This window comes from Oncorhynchus masou, chromosome 28 (genome assembly GCF_036934945.1).
Source record: "Oncorhynchus masou masou isolate Uvic2021 chromosome 28, UVic_Omas_1.1, whole genome shotgun sequence".
In the NCBI taxonomy this organism is placed as follows: domain Eukaryota; kingdom Metazoa; phylum Chordata; class Actinopteri; order Salmoniformes; family Salmonidae; genus Oncorhynchus; species Oncorhynchus masou.
This window is the reverse complement of record NC_088239.1, coordinates 81,404,488-81,417,566: the sequence shown is the minus strand read 5'-3', so window position 1 is coordinate 81,417,566 and position 13,079 is coordinate 81,404,488. Positions and strand designations below refer to the sequence as shown.

Genomic DNA, 13,079 nt, shown 5'->3' with positions numbered 1-13,079 from the left:
CTGTCTGTCTGTCTGTCTGTCTGTCTGTCTGACTGTCTGTCTGACTGACTGTCTGTCTGACTGTTTGTCTGACTGTCTGACTGGCCGTCTGGCTGACTGGCTGATTGTCTGTCTGTCCGTCTGGCTGACTGTCCGTCTGTAAGAGTGATGGCTGCCCTGGACTCTGTATACCTTTACACAATACCATCCAGGCACTATAGGCTGGAATGGGGATGCCAGAGTTAGGGGTTACATACAGTACATTACAGGTGTCTATACTGTACACTGTGTACTGCAGGTGGTATCAATATTGCTTGAATTAATATATCATACAGAGAGCTAGGGTTATAGAAGTGGTGGGATTGCATTGTGCCCTTATTTTGAAATGTTGTCTTTAACAGTGGAGTCAATTCCATTTGAACTTTATGAATGGAATTTGACAAATTAAGTAACCAGGTATTTTACTCACATACTGTATAGAGTAACCCAGTATTATATACTGTATATAGTAACCAGGTATTATATACTGTATAGAGTAACCAGATATTATATACTGTATAGAGTAACCAGGTATTATATACTGTATAGAGTAACCAGGTATTATATACTGTATAGAGTAACCAGGTATTATATACTATATAGAGTAACCCGGTATTATATACTATATAGAGTAACCAGGTATTATATACTGTATAGAGTAACCAGGTATTATATACTGTATAGAGTAACCAGGTATTATATACTGTATAGAGTAACCAGGTATTATATACTGTATAGAGTAACCAGGTATTATATACTGTATAGAGTAACCAGGTATTATATACTGTATAGAGTAACCCAGTATTATATACTGTATATAGTAACCAGGTATTATATACTGTATATAGTAACCAGGTATTATAAACTGTATAGAGTAACCAGGTATTATATACTGTATATAGTAACCAGGTAGTATAAACTGTATAGAGTAACCAGGTATTATAAACTGTATAGAGTAACCAGGTATTATATACTGTATATAGTAACCAGGTATTATATACTGTATAGAGTAACCAGGTATTATATACTGTATATAGTAACCAGGTATTATAGACTGTATATAGTAATCAGGTATTATATACTGTATATAGTAACCAGGTATTATATACTGTATAGAGTAACCAGGTATTATATACTGTATATAGTAACCAGGTATTATAGACTGTATATAGTAACCAGGTATTATATACTATATAGAGTAACCAGGTATTATAGACTGTATATAGTAACCAGGTATATATACTGTATAGAGTAACCAGGTATTATAGACTGTATATAGTAACCAGGTAGTATATACTGTATAGAGTAATGAGAATTAAAGGATGTATTTAGTAACAGCTTATATCTGTCATCAGTGCATAGCCATTATTATATACTGTATAACTCCCCTCTGAGTTGGTGCAGTGCAGGTCACAGCCGCCATTCTCAATGGTACACTCATCAATATCTGAAAAAACAGTAACACAGTTGGTCTTATTGAATGAAAACCAGGTATTAGGCTATAACTAAGGAAAACAGGTTAGGAACAACTAAGGAAACAGGCTAGGAACAACTAAGGAAACAGGTTAGGAACAACTATACTGTAAACAGGCTAGGAACAACTATTATAGACTGGTTAGGAATAACTAAAACAGGTTAGGAACAACTACGGAAACAGGCTAGGAACAACTGTAAGAAACAGGTTAGGAACAGGTTAGGATAACTAAGGAAACAGGTTAGGAACAACTAAGGAAACAGGTTAGGAACAACTACGGAAACAGGTTAGGAACATTACTGAAACAGGCTAGGAACAACTAAGGAAACAGGTAGGAACATATAGACTAGGAAACAGAGTAGATGAACAACTGAAAACAGGATGGAACAACTAAGGAAACAGGTTAGGAACAACTGTCAAACAAGTTAGGAACAACTGCAGGTTAGGAACAACTAAGGAAACAGGTTATAACAACTGACGGAACAGGCTAGGAACTGAGTTGGAAACAGGTGAAACAACTTATCTACCATTCTCACAGGTGTAATTATTTATTGTATGTGAAGCAATACAAAATAAAGTAATTTCCCATTGTAATGTAATAAATAGCTAGCATGACATGTTAGCTAGCATGTTATTGAATGTAATAAATAGCTAGCATGACATGTTAGCTAGCATGTTATTGAATGTAATAAATAGCTAGCATGACATGTTAGCTAGCATGTTATTGAATGTAATAAATAGCTAGCATGACATGTTAGCTAGCATGTCATTGAATGTAATAAATAGCTAGCATGACATGTTAGCTAGCATGTTATTGAATGTAATAAATAGCTAGCATGACATGTTAGGAACAACTATTGAATGTAATAAATAGCTAGCATGACATGTTAGCTAGCATGTTATTGAATGTAATAAATAGCTAGGATGACATGTTAGCTAATGTCATTGAATGTAATAAATAGCTAGGTTGTTATTGAACAACTAATAAATTAGCTACTGACATGCTAGCTAACATGTTATTGAATGTAATAAATAACTTATCATGACATGTAATTATTTAGTATGTCATTGAATGTAATAAATAGCTAGCATGTCATTGAATGTAATAAATTTCCCATGTTATTGAATGTAATAAATAGCTAGCATGACATGTTAGCTAGCATGTTATTGAATGTAATAAATAGCTAGCATGACATGTTAGCTAGCATGTTATTGAATGTAATAAATAGCTAGCATGTTATTGAATGTAATAAATAGCTAGCATGACATGTTAGCTAGCATGTTATTGAATGTAATAAATAGCTAGCATGACATGTTAGCTAGCATGTCATTGAATGTAATAAATAGCTAGCATGTTATTGAATGTAATAGCTCTAAGATTGATTTCTCAAGAGTACAAAAGAAAAACAGAACTTTAGAACATGTGAACCTGAGTAAATGGCACGTAGCATGACATCATATATAACATATGACTCATCTTTTATGTTGTAAGGTAGAGTTTAATGACCATACCTATGCAGCTCTGTCTGTCAGGAGTTGCTTGGTAACCAGAGTCACATGAGCAGTGGTAGGTACCGGCCACATTCACACACTGGCCGTTCCGACACAGGCTGACGCTCTGCTCGCACTCGTTGTAATCTGTGTAAGATAACATTCGTGAACACATGCTAAATTACTCAAAATGTAAATACATATATCAAAATAAACTCAGCAAAAAAAGAAACATCCAATTTTAGGACCCTGTCTTTCAAAGATAATTTGTAAAATTCCCAAAAACTTCACAGATTTTCATTTTAAAGGGTTTAAACTCTGTTTCCCATGCTTGTTCAATGAACCATAAACATTTCATGAACATGCACCTGTGGAACGGTCATTAAGACACTAACAGCTTACAGATGGTAGGCAATTAAAGTCATAGTTATGAAAATTTAGGACACTAAAGAGGCTTTTCTACTGACTCTGAAAAATACAAAAAGAAAGATGCCCAGGGTCCCTGCTCATCTGCGTGAACGTGCCTTAGACATTTTTTATTTTATTTTTATTTCACCTTTATTTAACCAGGTAGGCTAGTTGAGAACAAGTTCTCATTTGCAACTGCGACCTGGCCAAGATAAAGCATAGCAGTGTGAACAAACAGCACAGAGTTACACATGGAGTAAACAATTAACAAGTCAATAACACAATAGAAAAAAAGAGAGTCTATATACATTGTGTGCAAAATTCATGAGGAGGTAGGCGAATAATTACAATTTTGCAGATTAACACTGGAGTGATAAATGATCAGATGGTCATGTACAGGTAGAGATATTGGTGTGCAAAAGAGCAGAAAAGTAAATAAATAAAAACAGTATGGGGATGAGGTAGGTAAAAATGGGTGGGCTATTTACCAATAGACTATGTACAACTGCAGCGATCAGTTAGCTGCAAGGAGGCATGAGGACTGCAGATGTGGCCAGGGCAATAAATTGCAATGTCCGTACTGTGAGACGCCTAAGACAGCGCTACAGGGAGACAGGACAGACAGCTGATTGTCCTCGCAGTGGCAGACCACGTGTAACAGCACCTGCACAGGATCGGTACATCCGAACATCACGCCTGCGGGACATGGCAACAACATCTGCCTGAGTTACACCAGGAACGCACAATCCCTCCATCAGTGCTCAGACTGTCTGCAATAGGTTGAGAGAGGCTGGACTGAGGGCCTGTAGGCCTGTTGTAAGGCAGGTCCTCACCAGACATCATCAGCAACAATGTTGCCTATGGGCAACAACCCACCGTCGCTGGACCAGACAGGACTGGCAAAAAGTACTCTTCTCTGTGAGTCACGGTTTTGTCTCACCAGGGGTGATGGTCAGATTCGCGTTTATCAATGACGTAATGAGCGTTACACCGAGGCCTGTACTCTGGAGCGAGATCGATTTGGAGGTAGAGGTTCCATCGTGGTCTGGGGTGGTGTGTCACAGCATCATCGGACTGAGCTTATTGTCATTGCAGGCAATCTCAACGCTGTGCGTTACAGGGAAGACATCCTCCTCCCTCATGTGGTACTCTTCCTGCAGGCTCATCCTGACATGACCCTCCAGCATGACAATGCCACCAGCCATACTGCTCGTTCTGTGCATGACTGCCTGCAAGACAGGAATGTCAGTGTTCTGTCATGGCCAGCGAAGAGCCCGGATCTCAATCCCATTGAGCACGTCTGGGACCTGTTGGATCGAAGGGTGAGAGCAAGAGCCATTACCCCCAGAAATGTCCAGGAACTTGCAGGTGCCTTGGTGGACGAGTGGGGTAACATCTCACAGCAAGAACTGGCAAATCTGGTGCAGTCCATGAGAAGGAGATGCACTGCAGGACTTACTGCAGCTGGTGGCCACACCAGATACTGACTGTTACTTTTGATTTTGACCCCCCCTTTTTTTGACCCCACATTATTCCATTTATGTTAGTCACATGTCTGTGGAACTTGCTCAGTTTATGTCTCAGTTGTTGAATCTTGTCATGTTCATACAAATATTATGTATGAACATAACAGTTTGCTGAAAATAAACACAGTTGACAGTGAGAGGAGATTTATTTTTGTAGTGTCGATTTCCCACACACCGATTAAGCCTAATTCAAACAGTATGCTCAACGGAGAATCTTCATTGAAAGGGTTTACATTGTACTGTATCAATATTTGTGTTAAAAAAAGGACAATTTGAGAAGATGCGAGAGCGAGCGGTGGGAAAAATGTCCGCTAATATAAATGTCACAAAAGAAAAACAAGACATCAGGTGATTAGCCTTATGACCTAGCAATGCAATGACCTAGTAACACTGGACATAACCTACTCAGAAGGACTAGAGGTGAATGACAACATTTGATGGGGTCTTAAAGGGGAAATCTGTGATTCAAACAACAACAAAGTGGGCACCCCACCATTTTTGAGTGGTAAACAACTGATGGATGGGGCTCAAGAAATGTAACCAGTCATAAATTCATAGTGGGAGCTATGGAGGCAAGGACTGACCATTCATTGTATCAAAATTATAGCTTTAACCATGTGTTGAAGCTATACAGTGTTTGTTTACAATTATGTTGTTTACAAACAATGGAGTAAAACTATTTTATATTTTGGGTTCTGATGGGGTACGTCAGTTGAACTAAGCTCATTAGGCATTAATTAGTTCTATCCTTAAATAATCAATGGCTATATATCATTTAAGGCCAGGCACCACAGAATAAAATTACATTTATTTATTAGTATTGTCAAAAAGTAAAAATAAGAATGTCAAATAGTTGATGTCAATTTTATATTTTTGTTTGTTTATCATACTACCGTCATCAAAATGTCATGAATTGTAACCCCTTTTAAATGGACTTACATCCATAATTTCAAAGCTCACTACATTGAATCACACATCATTTAAAAGCCCATTTTATAGATAATGTTACAAACTGGAGTCTGGACTATATGTAGTAACTTACTTTGAAGAGATGAGGATTGGATTTCAATAGGTGTTTGGTGTTTGAAAGTCTAAATTCTGTGTCTTGGTCTTTAACTGCCATTTTCCAAAATTCAGAATCTTCCTAATCGCCAACAAATTTTTCTCAGCTTCAGAAACATCTGTTTTTACCAAAAATGTGTGTGGCTATCCACAGATGTGTTCTCCACTTATACATACGAAATTGTTGATATTTTGTCAATTTCTTTTTCTAGATGATATTTTCTTCTGAAAAATGTGACAAAAACAAGAACCCAACATGTCTAATGAGAAGAGCCCTACATGTCTAATGAGAAGAACCCTATATGTTATTGAGAAGAACCCTAGATGTTGTTGAGGAGACCCCTACACTTTGCCAGTGTGTGTCTAGGCGACCTGCCCCTCCCAAGCAGATGCTACTGTACTGACAGTACAAGCTTTATTCAGAAGATAGGAAGAGACATTATTTAATTAGCCAGAGAGGAATGGACTACCTTTTCAATTATAGGTAAAATTATCACATTTGACGATGGATTTATTAACTACAAAAAACTAAGATGTGTTTTTAATTCTGTTGCCGCTCTGCACACACAAGCTTTGTTAACTAACTAGCTTTTCTGGTCCAACGTTAAGCCAGCTCTGAAGTTCAAAGACATTCAAAGTTTCTCCATAGAAGCCGTACCTCTGTAGATATAATTCTGTGGGCCTAATTCAGATAATACATGTCATAACAAGATACCCAACGCTTCAAGCCTCCTCCTCAACCCTCTCTCGCTCTCTCTCCAAAAATGTCAGTGGCATCTTGAGCCATAGGCTACACCTGTCTGTCCATCGCGCACGTAAAAAACTAGCTTGTGTCACACCCTGATCTGTTTCACCTGTCTTTGTGCTTGTCTCCAGTCACTCATCTTCCTTATTATCACCCGGGGCGGAAGGGTAGCCTAGTGGTTAGAGTGGTGGACTAGTAAACGGAAGGTTGCAAGTTCAAATCCCCGAGCTGACAAGGTACAAATCTGTCGTTCTGCCCCTGAACAGGCAGTTAACCCAATGTTCCTCAGCTGTCATTGAAAATAAGAATTTGTTCTTAACTGACTTGCCTAGTAAAATAAATAAATATACTTGTGTTCTCTGTCTGTTCATCTTACCAGGGTTTTTTTCAGTCTCCCTGCTTTCTCAAGTTCTGTTTCGCCAGTTCTGACTCTGCCCTGGATTACGGACCTCTGCATGCCTTTAACCTGTCTTTTGCATGCACCGTGTTTGGGTCAATAAACATCTGTCTGCACCTGGGTCTTATCCTGTTCTGATAGCTTGCCTGCTCTGTCCGCACTGAATGGTGAAGTAGTTTAATGAGCTGGTCATATTTTGGGGTTCTGAACTTTATTTTGCTGGTCGCAACAGTGTAATGGAACAAAGAAAATTGTGGATCTGTTTAGAACGAAACGATTGGAAAATAATTTTGGTTCCAACCACTGATTATAACCCTACATGTCTATGGAGAAGAACCCTGCATGTTGTTGAGAAGAACCCTACATGTCTATGGAGAAGAACCCTGCATGTTGTTGAGAAGAACCCTGCATGTTGTTGAGAAGAACCCGACATGTCTAATGAGAAGAACCCTGCATGTTGTTGAGAAGAACCCTGCATGTTGTTGAGAAGAACCCTACATGTCTAATGAGAAGAACCCTGCATGTTGTTGAGAAGAACCCTACATGTCTATGGAGAAGAACCCTACATGTCTAATGAGAAGAACCCTGCATGTTGTTGAGAAGAACCCTACATGTCTATGGAGAAGAACCCTACATGTCTATGGAGAAGAACCCTACATGTCTATGGAGAAGAACCCTGCATGTTGTTGAGAAGAACCCTACATGTCTAATGAGAAGAACCCTACATGTCTAATGAATAGAACCCTACATGTCTAATGAGAAGAACCCTGCATGTTGTTGAGAAGAACCCTGCATGTCTAATGTACATGTCTAATGAGAAGAACCCTGCATGTTGTTGAGAAGAACCCTACATGTCTATGAGAAGAACCCTGCATGCTGTTGAGAAGAACCCTACATGTCTAATGAGAAGAACCCTGCATGTTGTTGAGAAGAACCCTGCATGTCTAATGAGAAGAACCCTACATGTCTAATGAGAAGAACCCTGAACCCTACATGTCTAATGAGAAGAACCCTGCATGCTGTTGAGAAGAACCCTACATGTCTAATGAGAGAAGAACCCTACATGTCATGTCTAAAGAACCCTACATGTCTAATGAGAAGAACCCTGCATGTTGTTGAGAAGAACCCTACATGTCTATGGAGAAGAACCCTACATGTCTAATGAGAAGAACCCTGCATGTTGTCTATGGAGAAGAACCCTGTCTATGGAGAAGAACCCTACATGTCTATTGAGAAGAACCCTACATGTCTAATGAGAAGAACCCTGCATGTTGTTGAGAAGAACCCTACATGTCTAATGAGAAGAACCCTGCATGTTGTTGAGAAGAACCCTACATGTCTATGGAGAAGAACCCTACATGTCTAATGAGAAGAACCCTGCATGTTGTTGAGAAGAACCCTACATGTCTATGGAGAAGAACCCTACATGTCTATGTACATGTCTATGAGAAGAACCCTGCATGTTGTTGAGAAGAACCCTACATGTCTAATGAGAAGAACCCTACATGTCTAATGAGAAGAACCCTACATGTCTAATGAGAAGAACCCTGCATGTTGTTGAGAAGAACCCTGCATGTCTAATGAGAAGAACCCTACATGTCTATGTGCATGTTGTTGAGAAGAACCCTACATGTCTAATGAGAAGAACCCTGCATGCTGTTGAGAAGAACCCTACATGTCTAATGAGAAGAACCCTGCATGTTGTTGAGAAGAACCCTACATGTCTAATGAGAAGAACCCTACATGTTGTTGAGAAGAACCCTGCATGTCTAATGAGAAGAACCCTGCATGTTGTTGAGAAGAACCCTGCATGTCTAATGAGAAGAACCCTGCATGTTGTTGAGAAGAACCCTGCATGTCTATGTACATGTCTAATGAGAAGAACCCTGCATGTTGTTGAGAAGAACCCTACATGTCTATGGAGAAGAACCCTACATGTCTAATGAGAAGAACCCTGCATGTTGTTGAGAAGAACCCTACATGTCTATGTCATGTCTATGGATGAGAAGAACCCTACATGTTGTTGTTGAGAAGAACCCTACATGTCTAATGAAAGAACCCTGCATGTTGTTGAGAAGAACCCTACATGTCTGAGAAGAACCCTACATGTCTAATGAGAAGAACCCTGCATGTTGTTGAGAAGAACCCTACATGTCTATGGAGAAGAACCCTACATGTCTATGGAGAAGAACCCTACATGTCTATGGAGAAGAACCCTGCATGTTGTTGAGAAGAACCCTACATGTCTAATGAGAAGAACCCTACATGTCTAATGAGAAGAACCCTACATGTCTAATGAGAAGAACCCTGCATGTTGTTGAGAAGAACCCTGCATGTCTAATGAGAAGAACCCTACATGTCTAATGAGAAGAACCCTGCATGTTGTTGAGAAGAACCCTACATGTCTAATGAGAAGAACCCTGCATGCTGTTGAGAAGAACCCTACATGTCTAATGAGAAGAACCCTGCATGTTGTTGAGAAGAACCCTACATGTCTAATGAGAAGAACCCTACATGTTGTTGAGAAGAACCCTGCATGTCTAATGAGAAGAACCCTGCATGTTGTTGAGAAGAACCCTGCATGTCTAATGAGAAGAACCCTGCATGTTGTTGAGAAGAACCCTGCATGTCTAATGAGAAGAACCCTACATGTCTAATGAGAAGAACCCTGCATGTTGTTGAGAAGAACCCTACATGTCTAATGAGAAGAACCCTGCATGTCTAATGAGAAGAACCCTGCATGTTGTTGAGAAGAACCCTACATGTCTAATGAGAAGAACCCTACATGTCTAATGAGAAGAACCCTACATGTCTAATGAGAAGAACCCTGCATGTTGTTGAGAAGAACCCTGTTGAGAAGAACCCTACATGTCTAATGAGAAGAACCCTGCATGTTGTTGAGAAGAACCCTACATGTCTAATGAGAAGAACCCTACATGTTGTTGAGAAGAACCCTGCATGTCTAATGAGAAGAACCCTGCATGTTGTTGAGAAGAACCCTGCATGTCTAATGAGAAGAACCCTGCATGTTGTTGAGAAGAACCCTGCATGTTGTTGAGAAGAACCCTGCATGTCTAATGAGAAGAACCCTACATGTCTAATGAGAAGAACCCTGCATGTTGTTGAGAAGAACCCTACATGTCTAATGAGAAGAACCCTACATGTTGTTGAGAAGAACCCTGCATGTCTAATGAGAAGAACCCTGCATGTTGTTGAGAAGAACCCTACATGTCTAATGAGAAGAACCCTACATGTTGTTGAGAAGAACCCTACATGTCTAATGAGAAGAACCCTGCATGTTGTTGAGAAGAACCCTGCATGTTGTTGAGAAGAACCCTGTATGTCTAGTGAGAAGAACCCTGCATGTTGTTGAGAAGAACCCTGCATGTTGTTGAGTATTTTGTCATGATGTTGATGATATAGACTGAGATTTGGCACATTATTGTAAAGTAACAAACATTAGTTAAAATGTTGAGTAACTGTTGTGTGTTCATTTGATCTGTCTATTTTTTGCTCAGTATTTGTTACATGTTCAGTATTTGTCATGTGTACTGAGGTCTAACATTTACAGTGTTGCTTACTCACCCTCGCACGCTGCCCCGTCCACAGTGAGCTGGTGTCCCTGGGGGCAAACACACTCGTAGCTGCCCTCTGTGTTCTCACAAGACCCCCCACGACACAGGGACGGTTCCCGCTCACACTCGTCTATGTCTGAGAGAACATACACACAACAAGTAATTCAGTATTAGTAACACACGGGATGACAGAGAAACTCCCTAACATATGACAAACACTTATCCTTTCTATAAAAAAGAAAATTGTACGGTGGCCTGTGAGGTCCAGTGGTTAGTGCCACGGACCCCAATACCATATATGCCAGAGTCGGTTCGAAACCGGTCCACTGCCCTTTGACTCAATCCCCTCCTATTCCTCTCTACTGTCCTATTGGTTCAATACAAAATATGAAAGGAATGGGACTGCCCCATTCCTTTCAAATTGATAAATTATAGACTATATACAGTGCCTTGCGAAAGTATTCGGCCCCCTTGAATTTTGCGACCTTTTGCCACATTTCAGGCTTCAAACATAAAGATATAAAACTGTATTTTTTTGTGAAGAATCAACAACAAGTGGGACACAATCATGAAGTGGAACAACATTTATTGGATATTTCAAACTTTTTTAACAAATCAAAAACTGAAAAATTGTGCGTGCAAAATTATTCAGCCCCCTTAAGTTAATACTTTGTAGCGCCACCTTTTGCTGCGATTACAGCTGTAAGTCGCTTGGGGTATGTCTCTATCAGTTTTGCACATCGAGAGACTGACATTTTTTCCCATTCCTCCTTGCAAAACAGCTCGAGCTCAGAGAGGTTGGATGGAGAGCATTTGTGAACATGGAGGGAGCATCTACGTCCCTGGCAGAGCCGGGAAATGTTTGTTCTCTTGGACTGTCGGCGTTCAGCAGTGACAGCTAATTGAATCTGCTGGAGACTGAGTGTATCGTCTTCTGCCGGGGACTTGTGTGTTCCCTCCACGGCTGTGGATGCCCTTCCACCTAACTGTCCTAGTCAATCAACGGCCTGGGTACAGCCTGGACAACCGCAGCCCCCTTCCACTGGCCCTGTGCTCTCTGGATCAGAGCCCCTTTGGCTGTCGTGGGCTGCACGCAACCGGCGTCTCAGCAGCTCTCTTCTCAGGTGAGTTCTGTGGCTCTGGCCTCGCAATCTGCATCAAGAGACACGTGTCGTGTCTTTACTATCATGAAATGAATGAAGACTTTTAGTTTTTATCAAAGATTCTCTGTAATTAGTATTACGCGATTAAACTGATTAATCATGTAACTGTAATTAACTAGGAAGTCGGGGCACCAAGGAAAATATTCAGATTACAAAGTTATAATTTTCCTAATATATAGTCTTCTGATTAATGAATTCTTCTTTACCTCACGTTAGTCTCATTCCAAAACGTTGTAAATTGTTGGTTATCTGCACGAACCCAGGCTTCACTATGAGTCATCAATTGTCTTAAATAATTTATTTACTAACTAAGTAATTCACAGAAATGCATAAACAAACAGTAGATAGTTACAAGGAAATGATAACGGAGTTTCCCTAGTGGGATAAACCGGCATCGCGGCTTGGTGTACAAAAGGGAAGTGGGGGTCGCCTGAGATAAGACAACACACAGTTGATAATTATAACAATTGAAATGCTAATCCTTTGCACATGAACACTCACTCATTCGGGAACAATTGCAATTAGTATATATATTTACGCCTAGTGTGTCGTCGGGGTCTCTGTTGAAAAGTTTGTTTCTGTTGGAGAGTTGGTCCGCCCTCTCTGTCGTGGTTAGAATGAATAGTTCAGAGTGACATTCATTCATTCGTTATAGAATAGATGTTTCGGCGGTTGTCGGACTTCGTGTTCAATGATACCAAATTCCTAGCTGCAGACTAGTAATTAATATCAAAGACTTGTTCTTATTCTGTCGGTATCGATAGTCTAAGAGTTTAACCATGTGGGATGGTTAAAAGATTCAGCAGTCATCTCAAACCTTGGCCCTCTCGTTATTGAGGTAAGCTGGTCTGCAACCTTTGTCCTCTCGTAATTGAGGGAAACATGGTCTGTTGAGAAATTCTCAAAGTGGGTTTTTTATTCGGGAGTTGCAGAAAAGGGCCTGTCCCAGGATGCCCGACCCTAATTGGGCTTATGGGCGGTCCTCTGATTTAGTTAAATTCAAAAGGGAATTGGAGTTTCCTTCATTAAACAGTCTAAAATCACATTACACAATTTTACAAACAGTATCATCCTTACTCATATCTGAGGCTATTATATAAACAGCGTTATGGTAATGTGGTCGTATTGTCTCCCATGAGTTTCACCAAATGGTACCAAACGGACCAGTTCGTAGCTGGATTCTTCACCGATCTTTTATACCTTCTCCAAAACATAAATGT

General features: G+C 40.0%; 1 protein-coding gene across 1 annotated transcript in view; it reads right to left on the bottom strand.

Moving 5' to 3' along the window:
• LOC135517075 (fibrillin-2) overlaps positions 1 to 13,079 on the bottom strand; it is a 132,509-nt gene that overhangs the window by 95,195 nt on the left and 24,235 nt on the right. The window contains 3 exon segments of the mRNA XM_064941097.1: positions 1,352 to 1,465; positions 3,005 to 3,130; positions 10,707 to 10,832. Coding sequence (XP_064797169.1) covers positions 1,352 to 1,465; positions 3,005 to 3,130; positions 10,707 to 10,832 — 366 coding nt within the window.